At 41.6% G+C, this 16,083-nt stretch overlaps 2 protein-coding genes and 1 long non-coding RNA gene across 3 annotated transcripts; 2 read left to right on the top strand and 1 right to left on the bottom strand.

The window, feature by feature from the left end:
* Positions 1 to 3,935: 3,935 nt before the first annotated feature.
* Positions 3,936 to 12,124, top strand: LOC109529319 (uncharacterized). The gene is made up of 3 exons (XR_002170818.1): positions 3,936 to 3,950; positions 7,525 to 7,896; positions 12,112 to 12,124. It is a non-coding gene; the product is annotated as an uncharacterized LOC109529319 (long non-coding RNA).
* Positions 5,531 to 7,783, top strand: adoa (2-aminoethanethiol (cysteamine) dioxygenase a). Its single transcript, XM_019892651.1, has 2 exons — positions 5,531 to 6,143; positions 6,809 to 7,783. The coding sequence occupies exons 1-2, from the start codon at positions 5,808 to 5,810 to the stop codon at positions 7,265 to 7,267; spliced, it is 795 nt and encodes a 264-aa protein (XP_019748210.1). The 5' UTR covers positions 5,531 to 5,807; the 3' UTR covers positions 7,268 to 7,783.
* A 482-nt stretch (positions 12,125 to 12,606) lies between the features above and the next one.
* On the bottom strand, positions 12,607 to 15,246 carry egr2b (early growth response 2b). Its single transcript, XM_019892650.1, has 2 exons — positions 14,890 to 15,246; positions 12,607 to 14,648 (listed from the first exon to the last, which is right to left on the bottom strand). The coding sequence occupies exons 1-2, from the start codon at positions 15,044 to 15,046 to the stop codon at positions 13,480 to 13,482; spliced, it is 1,326 nt and encodes a 441-aa protein (XP_019748209.1). The 5' UTR covers positions 15,047 to 15,246; the 3' UTR covers positions 12,607 to 13,479.
* Positions 15,247 to 16,083: the final 837 nt, after the last annotated feature.

The following is a 16,083-nucleotide window of genomic DNA, read 5'->3' as shown; positions in this document are numbered from 1 at the left end:
GAGGTCTTCAGATGAGTTTTTTTTTTTTTAACCCTTTACTGCAGGGGTGTCGAACTCATTTTTGTCACGGGCCACTTTGGAGTTACATCTTCCCTCGGAGGTCCGTTACGACGGTGAAACCGAATAAATGTTTAATCATCACATCGTATTATTCTCGTACACAAAACGAATGATGGTTCACTAGTTTTAAAATCAGTCAAGTATTTGTTCAATTATTGCTCAAGTGAGTGTAAACAGAGGAACAAACTTATTGCAAATTTTTTTACGGATGATAATTTGAGATTTCGGTCCGGATTTAAGCAAGGATCATGGAAGTTGACAAAGAAGATTTACTTTCGCGGGCCACATAAAATGATGTGGCGGGCCGGATCTGGCCCCCGGGCCCTGACTTTGACACCAGTGCTTGACTGAATGTGTTGCCCATATCACGTGGCTAACTCACGAATTTCACGTCACTGTTACTGCTTCACTTCTACTACGATAATGAGCGCAAAGTGTTGCCTGACGAATTGACTTCACCCTGTAACTCACAGGTGTCAAACTCAAGGCCCAGGGGCCAGATGTGGTCCGCCACATCATTTTATGTGGCCCGCAAAAGCAAATCAAAGATGACGTCTACCATGCTTGTTAAAATCCGTCCCAAATTTTTACATTTTCAAATATAATAAATCAGTGACATATTGTCAGCATTTTCTTGTTACCAAAACCCTCATTAGTTATTTAAACAAATTCAATAATTCAATAAAACGATTTTCTTGACTTCATATATTTCCAGTCATAACGGCCCTCCAAGGGAAAAGGTAACTAAAATATAGCCCGCGACAAAAATGAGTTTGACACCCCTGCTTAACCTGATAACATGATAAACTGGCCACTGTAGTGACCGCTGTCCCCGAAAGGGTTAAATTATGGCTTTAATAAACACCCAAATCTCCCGAGCCTTCAAGACATTTCACCATCATGCTGCTTTCATTCATTGGCGTTCAGACTTTTGGGTAAAAACGGTCAGTTCCTGCCTCTTATATCCTTAGTCATCTCAGGAATGTCTGACATGGAGCCCGTGGAGTAAGGAACCTTCGCCCCACTCCTGCACTATCGCTCACAAAGACCCGAGCAGGTCAATGTCCATCCATCCGCCCCTCCATCCTCTCATTCATCACTCATTCATCTATCGGCCTGTCACGATGTGACGGGATCCAATGCGACGGACAGACATCAAGCTGCCGTCAGGTTGAGTCTTCCCTTACGAGGTGTCCCTCTCAGAGCTGTCCGAGGGTCCCGTTGGTGCCTGGAGTGCAGCGCCAACTCAATCTTAGTAGTGGACAAAGTAAAGAGAGTGGGAGCTGTCCCATCAGTCTCCATTATGGGACACCGTCGTTGCTTCGCTGTCGTGTTCCTGTGGTACTCCAAGGGGGATGCTGTCTCATACATCATCGGTGAACAAAGGGCCTGGCTGAGGGGGCTGGGGTAGGAGGTGGATCCTTCCTGCCCTGGACGCACATGGACCCACCCACACTCTCAAACACTTTACCCCCTTACTCAAGTTACATTGAAGGATTTATGGGGCTCAACGCTTCTCAGCTAGAAATGAATTTTATGATGATCTTCAAGTTAAGAATTGTTTGTTTTCTTGGCAGTGAGTCATGAAAGAGAAATACAATTACGCAATTGTCAGTGCTAGCATATGTTTTTTATTTCACCTTCTTCACTGCTTTTTACGGCAGCGGGTCAGAGCATAACTCGCTTTTGAATTTGAATCTGATGAGGACATTAGCATTTTAATGGGCAGCTGTGCAGACATTACAGTAAGTCCAATCAGCCCTCCCCCATCCTCGACTAACTGTCTTTATTCAACTGTTAAACACAACGTATCGTAATGGTTTGTAAACTGAACATGATCTTCATTTTGATGAAAGTGAACATTTCTCCAAATCAATTGTGACGACTCTGCATCACTTGCGCAGTTGTCATTTTTCAGTACTAGCGCATAAACTGTCACCTTACCTTGCGTAATGACTCTCTGTATTTATGTGCTTATGCTTTAAATCAGGGGTGTCAAACTCATTTTTTGTCGCAGGCCACATTGTAGTTCCGGTTTCCCTTGGAGGGCCGTTATAAATTTTGGGAAACCATATAAATGTTTAATCACCTCCACATATTACATACACAGCGCACAGCAAATTGATGGATAACTAGTTTTAAAATCAGAAGTCAAGAATAATGACTGTTATTGTGGATTACATATGACAATTTGAAATTTTGGTTGAGACTTAAGCAAGCATCATGGAACTTGACATGCTTGGTTTGCATTCACAGGCCACATAAAATAATGTGGTGGGCCAGATCTGGCCCCCGGGCCTTGACTTTGACACCTATGCTCTAAATTGAAATTTGGTCATAGTAGCTTGTTTGTTGTAATTATAGAGTGTCTCAAACTACCAGAAAAAAATCTTTAAATTATGTTTTTAGAATGTGGGAGGAAACCAGAGTACCCAGAGAAAACCCATGCAGGTATGGGGAGAACATGTAAACTCCATACAGGAAGGCTGGAGCTGGAATCGAACCGTGCACTGCTGCACTGTGAGGCAGACGTGCTAACCAGTCGTCCACCGTGCCGCCCACGTCCAGGTAACAAAATAAAGAACCCGCCCAAAATACAGTCACAAACGGTCAACAAACATTTGATTATGGGTGTGTTGGGTGTTGACAGCATGCAACCTAATTTTTGTGAATGAGTGGACTGCACCGTTTTGAATGAATGTCCAAATAAATCAGGAAATAATGTAGAGTGAAATAACCCCATCCTGAAATGAATTTGCCAGATATCAAGCCCTGTTCCTTTCACATTCATGATCAATGAAATGCTAACTGTCCAAATAATTATGGTAAGAAGAACAATAATAAAAAATAAAAAAAATTAAAAATAATAATAAATAGAAAACAACACCACGGGATTCAAAAGAGGACAAGCAATGTAGAAAATGAATGGACGGGCTGAAATAGAATGTGGAAGAACAAGTCCAATAAATGTTATTGGTTTATATTTATTAACCCTTTCATGCACTAATAATGATGACCTGATAACATGAAAAGCCGAAAATGACTTTTTTTTTATTTTTTTTATGGTTAATGTTTTATTTTTATGAAACCTCACTAAAGCCGATTCTCTGCAATCGCCCTTTTCACTGTTTTGTGATCAATTCAACGTTGTTTTGGATAACAATAAAATCAATAAAGAACTGCTTGTTGACTTACCGTAACTGTTTTTGTGCAAACACCATCAAGTACATCACCTGAGACCCTAGGGGCAGTCAGTTTGCGCAAAGTTAATAGCGTCTATCAAAGCAGCAACAGTGACAAATGAGCCGGTTGCGCATCAAGTGTTTTATACTTTACTGCGGCACTCCTCAGTAGTGACAATGCCGCTGCAGTTGACTTAATCATGAACCTTGGATGAGATTTTTTCACACTTCAGTTCCTCTCAGAAAGTGTTTGACTCATCCATCTGTCTATTTTTTTTTTTTTATCCCTGTCCTTCTTTGGGTAGCGGGTCAGCTAGAGCCTATGCCAGTTGTCTTTGGCCGCCCGCAGGGCACATTTTGTCAATTATCATTCAGACTCACATTCACACATGTGTATGAGCATGTCAGATATTTAATTAACGGAAGAAAACAGAAGGTATACGTTTTTTTAATTGTGCACAAAATGACCCAGCCAGTGATGGCCAAGCGGGCGTGTCATAACAAATTGACATGTTGAGTCGGGTGTGTCTTATGCTCCATGGCAGTTTGCTTATTTTTAGTTTTGTGGATTCTGTCAGTCTTTGTTGGATCGTGGTATTACTGTCTTGTTGGTTTGTTTCTGTTTCACGTTTTTTTTCTTGTAGTGGTGTTTTCGTTCCTGAATTATTGTTTTTTTGGGATACTTGATGTACTATTGTACATATGAAGGTAACATGCACATTGAACAGGACATACTAATGCGTTTCATCAATTCCGTTTGTGTTTGTCCACTATGTGATTAACTCTCAAAGTGCCGGTTTCTGCGTACTCAAAGCAGCTTTTGATGGAATGAACAAACATTAGCATTGGCTCTGTTCTTGCTGTTTCCCATCAAGTTATGCAGGCATTTTCCCTGCAAACTGATAAAAATGCATTCTTGGCTGAGGCTGTGAGCATTCGTTGACAAATGAGTGGATTTCATTCTTTGGTGATGGCCTGTTTGAATGAGGCCATAGGGGTCAACATGTAAAAGGCTCTCGTATTCTCGACAGTGGAAGGCAAAATAATGCCAACTCTGATTTCAGAAAACAAGTTGGGTATTGATTGAACACAAAAGCCATCTTGAACTGGATGCATGAAATGATCCATAAGCAGATGCTATCTGCAGTTTCATTGTCTCACTATGCTAATTCTGGAGATGGGAATGCTTGTGAATGTGTGTGAGGGTGCATATGTGTGTGTGTGTGTGTGTGTGTGTGTGTGTGTGTGTGTGTGTGTGTGTGTGTGTGTGTGTGTGTGTGTGTGTGTGTGTGTGTGTGTGTGTGTGTGTGTAGTTGAAAGTGAATTTATTTCATTGCGTGTCCAACACCAAATGAGGGCAAAGGTTAAGTTTGCTGTTCATTGTCCACTCAGACAGGCAGTACTACTGTATATAATAATAATAATATTAATATTATTATTAATAATAATAATAAGAATAATAATAATAATAAGAAGAATAAAAATAATAATTCATTTCATTTATAAGCGCCTTTCAAGGACACTTTACAATCAAGAACAAAAACAATAAAACCACAGATAAAATTAAAAATAAAAGAAGAGAATTGAGCATGGGATTTTGAATAGTTGGGAACGGAAATTTGAAGATCGGACAGACAGATGGGCGGGGCGAGGTTATGGATGGCTTTAAATGTATAGAGAAGTATTTTGTAGTGCATGAATATTGTTTCAAATAAAAAGAAACAAAACATCTAAAATCTTGTTTTACTTTTATTCATGATTGACCGTATATTTTTAAGAAGTGGTTCTGACTTACAAACATACAGTTTGACGGGGTTACAGTTGCCAGACCATCACACGGGACACAGGATATGATATTCTTACATTGTATTTTTATGTAATATATCTATGCATTAAATGACACTTTTTCTCTGGCCCAATACCACTTGTTAACTGTTGATAGAAAAAGCCAAAATTCTGGAACTATTTATTGACCTCTATTCAAGTGAAGAGAGCCAAGAGACCGGAAGTCGTTACGTTAAGCGGAAGGCATGAGTTCAATGGCCGATCTGGCCTTCCTCTTTTCAACGATCGGTTGTCCCTATGGTTTATGGGAAATGTAGTCTCTTTGGTTCTAGCAAACCCGTTTTGTCACGTTTGAGCACCATTCGTTCAGATCCGGAGGATGAAATGTTACACGCATTTTTTGTACGACGAAAAGTATTAAATGCTGTAATGCAGTTGAATATTTGTTTCCGATCACATGAATCCAGCATTTGTATTAAAACTCAACGTCCCATGGTGCTTTGCGATTGTTGCGCAGCCTCTGTGAGAGCAAGCAGCTGAGCAAGGGAAGCTTGGAAAATGACCGAAGGAAAGATAATATTTGGCGATGAAATTTGGCATTACCACCACAAAAGCCACATTTTTCACCCAGACTCTGTTATTTTATCCTTAGATAACCTGGACCAACAAACTCTGGGTAACATTTCTTGACATTGGGTAGTGTGTGGGGCATTTAAGGCGCTTTCATTGGCGACGGAAAAGGTGCACCTTTAACCGTTATTTTTTTTTCCATCAACAAGAATGTCGCGAAACAACAAAAATCCTCTCATCCAGAAAATAGCAAAGCAAGCATTTATGACCTTTAAAGGTTTAAAGTGTTCGGCCAACGGAGATAGTAAAGTCTTTGCAGAAAAACAGGCCAAACTCATCTCCTTAGTGACCGCGCTCAGGGCTCCGGATCTGAGGATCGCTCCCCCGAAAAACAAATCGACCTCTGGTACGTCGGAGCCGGAGCCCCCGCCGGTCACCTACATGCACATCTGTGAGACAGATGTGTTCAGCATAGGGATATTCCTGCTCAGAACCGGAGCCTCCATACCTCTTCACGACCATCCAGGCATGAACGGGATGCTGAAGGTCTTCAATGCTTCTATCTTTGCCTTGTATTTATTTTGTTGTTGTGGGCAACGTTTGGTAGTGTTTTCTCAGGACATCACTGGCATACAAACACAGACTGAATTTCATATTATAGTGGTTCTGGACAAGCTATTGAATTAATCTTATAACAAGACAGTAAGTAAAGTAATTTCATCTGTGCTGGATTTCATGGATTTTCCCATTAAAAAAAAAAAAAAAAAAAATCTTCCCACTCCACAAAGTACCAAATTTGATGTTTTGTCTCTTTTCTGTCTGTTTTCATCCATGAGTTAATTAATAATGCATGGTTGGTGCTATCGCATGAGATGACCTAATATAATTTTCACTCATTCAATAATTATTAATTTGCTCTGCTTGTTGTACAACATCTTGCCATCGTTCTGCCTGAATCTTGTTCGGTTCTCTCACTGTGTGCTTCTTATTTTATTATTATTATTATTTCCCACAGCAAACTAGCGTTATGCACCTTGAGGTGGCACAAACATGCAGGAAACCATTTGAAATTTCGCTCAGGAGGGTCGAACAAATTTTTTTATGGTTTCGATTGCACCAATTTTCACCTAGCGCGGGATAGGTGGATCAGTGTCTTTGCTTTTATTGTGGTAGGGTGTATGTTTCAAGGTCATTCTTTTCTCTTTGTTTAGGTCCTCTATGGCAAGGTGAGCGTCAGTTGCTTCGACAAACTGGAAAGCGGCCAGACAGTCAGCGCTGCTCTTCCTCGATTTGAAACTCCCGTGGCTCCATTCCAAAATGCATCTCTGCGACGTTCCGTGCTCCGCTCGGTGGCCGAGTACTCCGAGAACAGCGGACCTTGTCTCCTGACACCTCTACGGGATAATCTCCACCAGATCGATGCTGTAGACGGACCTGCTGCTTTCCTGGATATCCTGGCACCGCCATACGATCCAGATGACGGGCGGGATTGTCACTATTACAAAGTTCTAAAAACTGCGGCCGACCCAGATATAGCTGTGATGGATAACCAGGAGCGGCAGGAAGAGGAGAAGGGGAAAGAGAAGGAGATATGGCTTTTGGAAATCCCTCAGCCAGAGGACTTCTGGTGTGGTGGAGAGCCTTACCCGGGTCCTGTGGTTTCTGTGTGAAACCTCTGACCAGTCAAACTACAGCCGTACTAGAATGTGCTTCGCGACATGTACTCAGCCACATTTCTAAATCCAATTTCTGCTTCCATCAACAGGGAGGACAAACATTAGGGTCATCGTTACCTGGAGTGCTTTTGCTCCAAAGCTTCAAACCCTCCCTAAAAATTGAAACGAGGGTTAGTAACGTACTATCCACAGCAAAATTCAATGTAATTCGCTGAAGTATAAAAACTGATTATAAAAGTTCTTTACATAAGGCTTTGGACCATATTGCCTTGTAAACATATAAATGTAATCTAGAACTCGATTTTTTTCTCAGAAATGTCTTGTGAATCCAATTTCAAATCTCTTGGACTAAATGAGGAGTAAACTACCACTTCATACATCAGAGCACAGTCGTTGACTTCCCATCGCAGAAGAATAAGCTAAAAAAAAAAAAAAAGTGACATTTTTACTTTAGCTTGAACACTTTATTTTCACTGTTTAAACACAACTTTTAAAGACGTGCTAAAAAAACCAAATGAAGTTAAAAAAAAAAAGTTGTATTGTTGCAATGCAGAATCACGATGTATTATCGAGATAATATCAGCAGTAAACACAGAACGACAGTTAGCTAATGCTTTTTATTTGTGTGTGTGTGTGTGTGTGTGTGTGTGTGTGTGTGTGTGTGTGTGTGTGTGTGTCACTAATAGCGTTAAAGAGGATTCATATCATCCATTTATTGGGTAGTTTTGGTACAAACATCTCAGACCGTCATCACTGCCTTTGTCTGCTGTCCTAAGAATTCGGAATTGTGATCAACTCGAAAAGCGCATCTTAAAGCATGACAAAGGCTCAAGCCTGAGTTTTGGTTCTGTGAATGGCGTCAAGGAATTCTCTGTCGACAGTTTATTCCCTTTGCAAGTTACACGCATCAGCAAAATGTTTGGTACATTCATTCAAAGAAATTTTAAAAAAACAAAACAAAAGGTTGACGAGGATCTTCCAAAATACAAATTGACAAGCCGCAAAGCTACGTGAAAGAATTAATGTCATACAACAGCACCCGATTTTATTTTGGTCCAGACTTGGCTACTTCGAAACCTTAGTTTTGTTTTCTCAGACATTCAGCAGTGTATTTTCCGGTATATTTTGTGTTATTGTCTTGCTGTGTAACTTAAAAGCGCTTGAGTTCGAGGGCTGGTTGTGCACCAGCAGGATTTTCTGCGACAAAGCAGAAATAATTGTTCCATTCATTACAGGGATTTGTCCGGGTCCTTTAGGAGCAAAGCAGCCCCAGACCACCATGTTTGATTGTTTGTATGATGTTTTCAGTAAATTCGGTGGTATTTTTAACTCTCAAAATATTTTTCCGAAAAGTCTTGAGAAATCTCAAACTTCTCCGCTGTGAGGTTGAAGTCGCTCACCACTTTATCATCGTGCTGCCGAAACGGCCATTATCAGTGAAAATGATATTTTGTTCACAAGCTTGCTGTATAGATTCTCACTTTTAATTAATTTAATGAATTTCACAATTAGGCAATTTAGGTTTAACCTGTGGTAATACCTGTACACCACTATGCCAGTTGGACAATGACTGTACGGTTATTGAATGTATGTGAAAAAAATAAAATTCACAGACTATATTCAAACAATTGTCATTTCAATGAATTTCATCTGTTTAGGCATGGAAAACAAAGTCAGAAGTTATTCCATTGGCTAGCACAGGGAGAACAAAAAAAAAAATAGAAGGTAAAACACGACTGATCACAGGAGGAAGCAACCTGGGCAAGTCCCACATCGCAATTTTAAGAGGTTTGCAAATATTTTTTTTGTTTCAAGAGTCAACAGTCCCAATTCGTGTTGATGTTGACGAGGCTACATTTCCGAATACCGTAACACTCAAAACATTTTTCTTTTTTTTCTAATCCAAACCGGCAACAAAAATCTGAACTAAAATCCATCCATTTTCTGATCCACTTATCCTCCGCGTGCTGGAGCCTATCCCAGCTGTCTTCGGGCAGTAGGCGGGGGACACCCTGAACCAGTTGCCAGCCAATCGCAGGGCACACAGAGATCACAACCATCCGCGCTCACAGTCACACCGAGAAACAATTTAGAGCGTTTGATTAACCTGCTATGAATGTTTCTGGAATGTGGGAGGAAACCGGCATACCCGGAGAAAACCCACGCAGGCACGGTGAGAACATGCAAACTCCACCCAGGAAGGCCGGAGACGGAATTGAACCCTGCACCTTTGCACTGTGAGCCCGACGCACTAACCAGTCACCCACCGGGGGAACTAAAATCAAATACGTTTTTGTTTTCACATAAAATAATGGTTGGAAAAAACAAAATTTGAAGGAACTATTTAAGGATGAGGTTTAGAACATTTTTTCTGTCAACACAAATAAGGAAAAAGGTATTGGGGCTTTGCTCTGAGCATGTATTTAGCTGTTGGCACATATGTTTTTCTAAGAAAGGATAAGCAGTTCAGAGAATGAACGGATGATTGAGAAAGATTAACCACAGACAGATTTGGAAGTGGACCCAAACATCGTACAAGCAATCGTCAAATCACGCACGAACAAATGGCATCAAGAAACAATGCTGTTCAGTCAGAAATATTTACACAGTTAACATTGCACTTCATATTATGCTCTTATTCTGGAATGAAAAGCGCACCACTTCCGGTTGCAGAAGTAGCTAATTTAGCTCTTGATATGACTTACTTTCATTAGCGCAGCATCACGTAAGTAAAACGCTCTAATTAATGCGTTCCGGCGCAACAAGTAATGGCGATTCGTTTGCCCTCTCTGCCACGTGAACTTGATCGCTTGAATAACACACACAAACGAATAGAAAAGAAACAAATGCTTAAAGGAACGTTTTTCAATCGAAGTTATTGGACCTGGATTTGACACCTCTGTCAGATAGGAGGATTTGAATTTGCTAACAGAAGTGAAGTTAGCCCCAAGTGTAAATGCTTCAACATCCAGGTTAAAAACTTGACTTTTTCTTCATACCTTTGATTAAGGTCCTCTAAACTAGGCGTCCCCAACCTTTTTTGCCCCACGGACCGGATTATGTCAGACAATATTTTCAGGGACCGGCATTTAAGGTGTGGTGGAAATATTACAACAAAATAATATGGTATGAGCTGCATGAAAACTGTGGTGTTTTCGAAATATAATAATAAACACAAGGAGCGTTTAATCTGGCCGCAACACTCTGATCGCTATGGTAATGTTTAATGCCTTCAAAATACGATACAACGCAAATTCAAAGTGCATGAAAATGAGGACTCACCACAGCCCCGAGCTTGATTTTCTCCAACCAGACGGTCCCATCTCTTTAATCCAGTTGTCACGAACTTTAAGGCCGCCGTCATTTGCGATCTCGAGCTGTTTTTTTTAAATCATTTTGCGAGCTCTGGCGTTTTGTTTTTAGCGTAATCGGTCACGTGACGGAGAAGCGTGGCTTGACGTGTGTCAAGCGTAACACAGACGGATGTAACGGAGAATCCGGTAATTTTTCAAAATAAAACATCTTTCGCATTCCGAAATAAATAAAACAGAATTAAGGCAAGTTCTTTCTGTGCGGTCCGGTACCAAATGTCCTGCGGACCGGTACCGGTCCACGGACTGGCGGTTGGGGACCCCTGCTCTAAACAATTTAAAATATTTTTAATCTACTTTTATTGATTTACTTTGAAATATTTTAAAGGTTTGCTCCACTTACTGGTCATTGTAGTTGTTGTGTTAACATTTTGCTGAATTTTATAGAAAGAAAACTTGAAACCGAGTGTAGTTTATCCTTGAGTACTTGTTTGAATTTAGATCTTCTTTAATCCTCTGAAGCATTCCGTATGCTGTCAGGAGGTGTGTTTGAAGAGAGATTTCTTTGCACAGCTCTCACATTGGCTGTACTGTACTAAGTTTGAGCTCAAAATTGCACACCAGATTTTATTTTATACTTTGTACAATACTCACAAAATACACTTGGTTTGCCCTATCATGTTAACTCTTCTATCCTTCTGTGAAAATAAAGTTCTTCCGCAATGTCGTTTTTGGACGTGTATGTAAATATGTTTAAATGTTCCCTTGTTTTTAATATATATTGTTTCATTTAAACTACTGAAGCGGTTTTTGAGCTTTTATGTTCACTATGAATTTTGTACATCAACAAGCATATCGTCAACATAGAATCTTTGAATTGTACTTTGAGGCTTATACTGAAAATGGAATTTTGGACTGTAGTTCCATCCAGATTTCATTCCGTTTTTATGACACATTTGCACTCATTCAAAAAGACTGAAAAATGTAAATGCAAAATAAAATGATGTGAGGTTTTTTTTTTTTTGACTGACTCTATAAGGAATTGAATTTTAATAATTATGCTGTGTATCAATACTGTCACTACAACTACAACAACTACTACTACTTCGACTAGTAAGACTATGACGATTACTGCTAATAATAATAAAAATAATGATGATGATGATGATGATGATGAATTTTCATTCACTCGATTTAATTCTGCATTTGCATCAATGATTGGCTGTAAGAAATCTAGAAAAAAAAATATGTCAAACCAGCAAAAGGAGAATATGATGAAATGTGAAGAAAAAAAACTGTCCTCTGACTAAAAGAAGATATTTAAACATAACCAAGAACCAGAGTTGGCATCGCCTTCTGCCTCCATGTGCAAAATCTAACTCCAGTCAATTGTTAATAGACAATACCTAATAGCATGGCAGCGTGGGATCGGTTCCCACTCAGTGACGGTGTAGGACGTGAGTGTGAATGGTTGTTTGTCTCTAGATGTGCCCTGTGACTGACTGGCGACCAGTTCAGGGCGTGTAGCCCGGCTTTTTTAGTCAGCTATGCTCCAGCACACCCGCGACTCTGTTCAGGATAAGTGGTGTTGAAAATAGATGGATGGATGGATGGATTGCGCAAATAAGATGTGGCTATGAGGAATGACAGCGAAGAGTAACGCTATTGACACCGTCCTAAAACTTCTTCACCATCTCTCCAAATCTTATCTTGGACAAAATAACCATGAGCAACCAATTGCTAAAATAAAACTTTTCCACCATTTGTCAAGAAGTCTGGTATGTGTGGACATAAACTTTTAAAAAAAATGCTATTTAACTGACTTTTGAGCACCAGTGAAAAATAATATGATGCATCTGTATTTTACACTGGTTTTTTTTTTTTTTTTTGTTGTTGTAAAATCCCCATCGAAAAAAAAAAAAAGGTGCACAAAACAAAAAATACCCATAGTCTGCGCATTTTTTAAAGAAAATAAATAATAATAATGGAATGTCAAAGAAAATGTGTTTCACTTCCACATTTACTGCCACCGGGCAGCGGATGGATGCGTGGGTCACACAACTGAGAGACTATTTTTTGCGATGGAACAAAAGCACTTGGCATGAAAGGTCACAGTTAAGGTCTTTTTAACAAGAGTGGGTGAAGATGATGAGTCACAAACACCATATATGGCACAATTACACGTGGGATTGACCGCATCTTATTTCCAACATGTTTATAAGACTTTTTTCTGTCATGCACGCAACCACTTTCCGTACTTACCACTTTCAGAGAAGAGGTGGCGGTGGGGGTGGGGGGGGTTTAATTAACCCATCCATACTTTGCATGGGTTATGAACAAAAACAAATGTGTGCTTTGCATCCATTTAATAAATCCCACAACAAGCATGTAAGTTTTGTCTGTACACTACATTATTGTTTTACAATTGAACGACACGTATAATAGGCTATTGATGCCATTCTATTTAGCATGACACGAGACGAGATGAATACAAAAATAGAATATATGTCTTCCAAGTTTTACATAAGAACAAAATATACACTACGTTAGAGTCCCTAAAATCAGAAACATACAAGGCACAACGGGAAATGCGCGTTAGGATTTAACACCGTTTCAATAACTTGGACGATTTACTTTAGAAATGTTATTGCAGTTATTTCTCATGAAATTCTCTCTTTTTTTTTTCCAACACGCATATAAAACAACCGCCTTTGTTGAGAATGTATGTTCAGTAGACTGTGCTGACAAAGTGCATTTATGACAGTCTGTCATTTTGAAGAGTGGTTGAGCGCATTTATGCAACAATTCTCAGTCGCGAGCGTGCAAATTCGTTAACCATCAGTTCGTAAGGTTTAAAAAAAATGAGTTGGGTAAGTACCGGCATGCGTGTCCCACCTAAGCACAAATCCCGTTGGTTGCGCCGATGCTGCTCGAGCGCTCTAAAGCGGTGCCGATGGACGCGGAAGAGGACGACGCGGAGACAGCGGAGGACTTCCTTTCCTTTTGTCTCAGGTGGATTTTCGTATGCCTCTTCCTCTCGTCGCTCCTGGCGAACTTGCGCCCACAGAAGTCGCAGGCGAACGGCTTCTCCCCCGTGTGCGTGCGGATGTGAGTGGTGAGGTGGTCGCTGCGGCTGAAGTTCCGCATGCAAATCCTGCATTGGAACGGTTTATGTCCGGTGTGGATGCGAATGTGTCTTGTGAGCTCGTCGGAGCGAGAGAAGCGCCGATCGCAACCCTCCGCCGGACACGGGTATGGGCGCTCGTGGATCGGCGTCTTGCTGGGTCTGTTCGGATACTTTCTGGGTCGCAGGATGGGCCTCAGTGGGAGATTCTGGGGGCTGTATGCAGAGGGGAGCCGCGCCGGGGCTCCCCCCTCGGTGCTTGGACCACCCAGCGTGTAATTTCTGATCGTGTTCAGCGGGGTCAAAGGTGGAGGGACGCGGAATGTATCGAGAGAACACGGGCCGAAGGGTTTCCGATCTGGGATACTTGGAGCGTGCATGTCTCGCTGGCAAGCCGGCTGGAAGAAACCGGGGTAGTCGGGGATCATTGGGAAGAGCCCCGGAACGTCTTGGCCGCTGTGCTGCTTGGGGGACGAGTACGAGGGGGGCGGGTAAGAGGCAATGTGGCAGGTGGATGTGGAGAGAAACGCCGATGGGTCTTGATACACTTCTGCGCAGGCGGCAGCGGAATACGGCGGCGGAGGAGAGTACAGCTGATGATGCTCGATCTCAACTTGGTTCTGATGGGCCGCAGCCATGGTGCAACTCAAATTTCTGCTTGAAAAGTGACAGGGAGAACCAGAGGAAGCCGGAGAAGAGGACGATGACGTAGATGGAGGAGGAGGAGGAGGAGGAGGATGGGCGACGTTGAAGATTCCCGAGACGATGTTGATGACTCCCTCGGGGTTCCAGTTTGCGGGATACTGGGAGTCGATGGAGAACTTCCCCATGTAGGTGAAGGTCTGGTTGCGGTGTGAGGAAGGTTGGGAGAAACCGCCGGAGTAAGATGAGAGGTCCAGAGAACGCCTCTCTGTGCTCATCTCTGCGCCCATTAGGGGATCTGTGGACACAACAAAATCGATCATTAGTGAAAGTCTTATTACAATTAATATGATCAGTAATGTTTTGTGAGTGGCAACCGATGTTATTTACCCACGAGGCGGATCACACGTACACGTCTTTCCATAGTATTAACAAGCATCGAGTTTAATTCATATGACATTGGAAAATATACGTTTTTTTTTAAAGAAATAATTAGTGGACGATGACTTTTCACTAATCAAATTCCACTCGTGTCTTACCTGCTGCTACATTGATCTGGTCGTAATTTGGCCCCATGTCAGAGTTGGGAAAAATTGCAACTGACGGGGGCAAGCCGCCGGCGATGTCGTCCACGGAGTACACGTTCTCGAACCCCCCGAGAGTCATCGGCACCTTCTCCAGAGTTTTAGCCGTCATCCTGGCAGAAATAAAAACCCGCGAGAACACGTTTTGACGCCCTTTAATTCCCACACGAGTGTTTAAAGTTTAGCCACGCGTGGGTTACCGCTGCATGTCTCTTCATATAAGAAGAGAGCAGAGGAGTGCTCCCGAGTTCTTCACGATTCGCGCGCTCTGGTGTCTAAAGGTTTAACAACTCGTAATATTATTCGGGAGCAGCGGGCCCTCGCATTGTGCGGTACATAAGGGAACCCTTTTCAATGTGGTTCTACGTCATTAACCAAATATGGAGTGGGCGGGGGGCGGAGCCCCAGGTGCCGATTGGCAGGGAAGCTCCATGACGGTTGAAAGTAAAAGTGAAGCGCTTGTCAACGCAGAAACTACCGCGAAGGGGGAAAAAAATAGTCAAGAAACAGTTTTAAAACACAGACAGGTAATCAATATCAAATAGGGCAAACAATCTTCTCTTATATTCAGCCACTGGTATTGTTTACACGGCAGGGTTGTATCTTGCCCTCGTGTTTCTGAAAAAGGAATTTCCGGGTAGGCCTAAAGACCATAAAAGGATGAATCCGGTGATCCGCCTATTTTTTTTCGGTTTCGTTTCCGGATTTTGATAAACGTCGGAAAGTGACGAGTTCTATCGAGTGGGAACGCAAGATTGAGCCATAATGAAATTAGACCGACACCAAGTGGAATTTGTTTTTGTGGTGCAACAACAATGTTCATGGAAACTAAATGTTTGTCATTGTGATCTGACTGTACTTGATTAAACAAACGGATATATTTAGACAAGTACAACTTCGGGGGGGCATTTGATAAATAGCTCGACCAAATGAAAACACGGTATTACTTTGAATCAATATTAATTTGTATTGTTCTTATTTCTATTACAAAGCCGTTTCCCAGTGAGCCTCCGTGTGGCCCCATAAGGTACGACTCATTTGTGTGTGTGTGAGTGTGTGTGTGTGTGTGTGTGTGTGTGTGTGTGTGTGTTTGTGTGTCTCTCTCTCTCTCTCTCTCTCTCTCTCTCTCTCTCTCTCTCTCTCTCTCTC

This window comes from Hippocampus comes, unplaced genomic scaffold (genome assembly GCF_001891065.2).
Source record: "Hippocampus comes isolate QL1 unplaced genomic scaffold, H_comes_QL1_v1.1 scaffold47, whole genome shotgun sequence".
NCBI lineage: Eukaryota > Metazoa > Chordata > Actinopteri > Syngnathiformes > Syngnathidae > Hippocampus > Hippocampus comes.
This window is presented reverse-complemented; position numbering and strand designations above follow the sequence as displayed.

Bases quoted from the DNA above. Each gene is read 5' to 3' on its own strand.
- adoa (XM_019892651.1), top strand. From the start codon at position 5,808: ATGTCGCGAAACAACAAAAATCCTCTCATCCAGAAAATAGCAAAGCAA. The intron at 6,144-6,808 runs GTCTTCAATGCT...CTCTTTGTTTAG, and splicing joins GCATGAACGGGATGCTGAAG to GTCCTCTATGGCAAGGTGAG.
- egr2b (XM_019892650.1), bottom strand. From the start codon at position 15,046: ATGACGGCTAAAACTCTGGAGAAGGTGCCGATGACTCTCGGGGGGTTC. The intron at 14,649-14,889 runs GTAAGACACGAG...TTGTGTCCACAG, and splicing joins CCAGATCAATGTAGCAGCAG to ATCCCCTAATGGGCGCAGAG.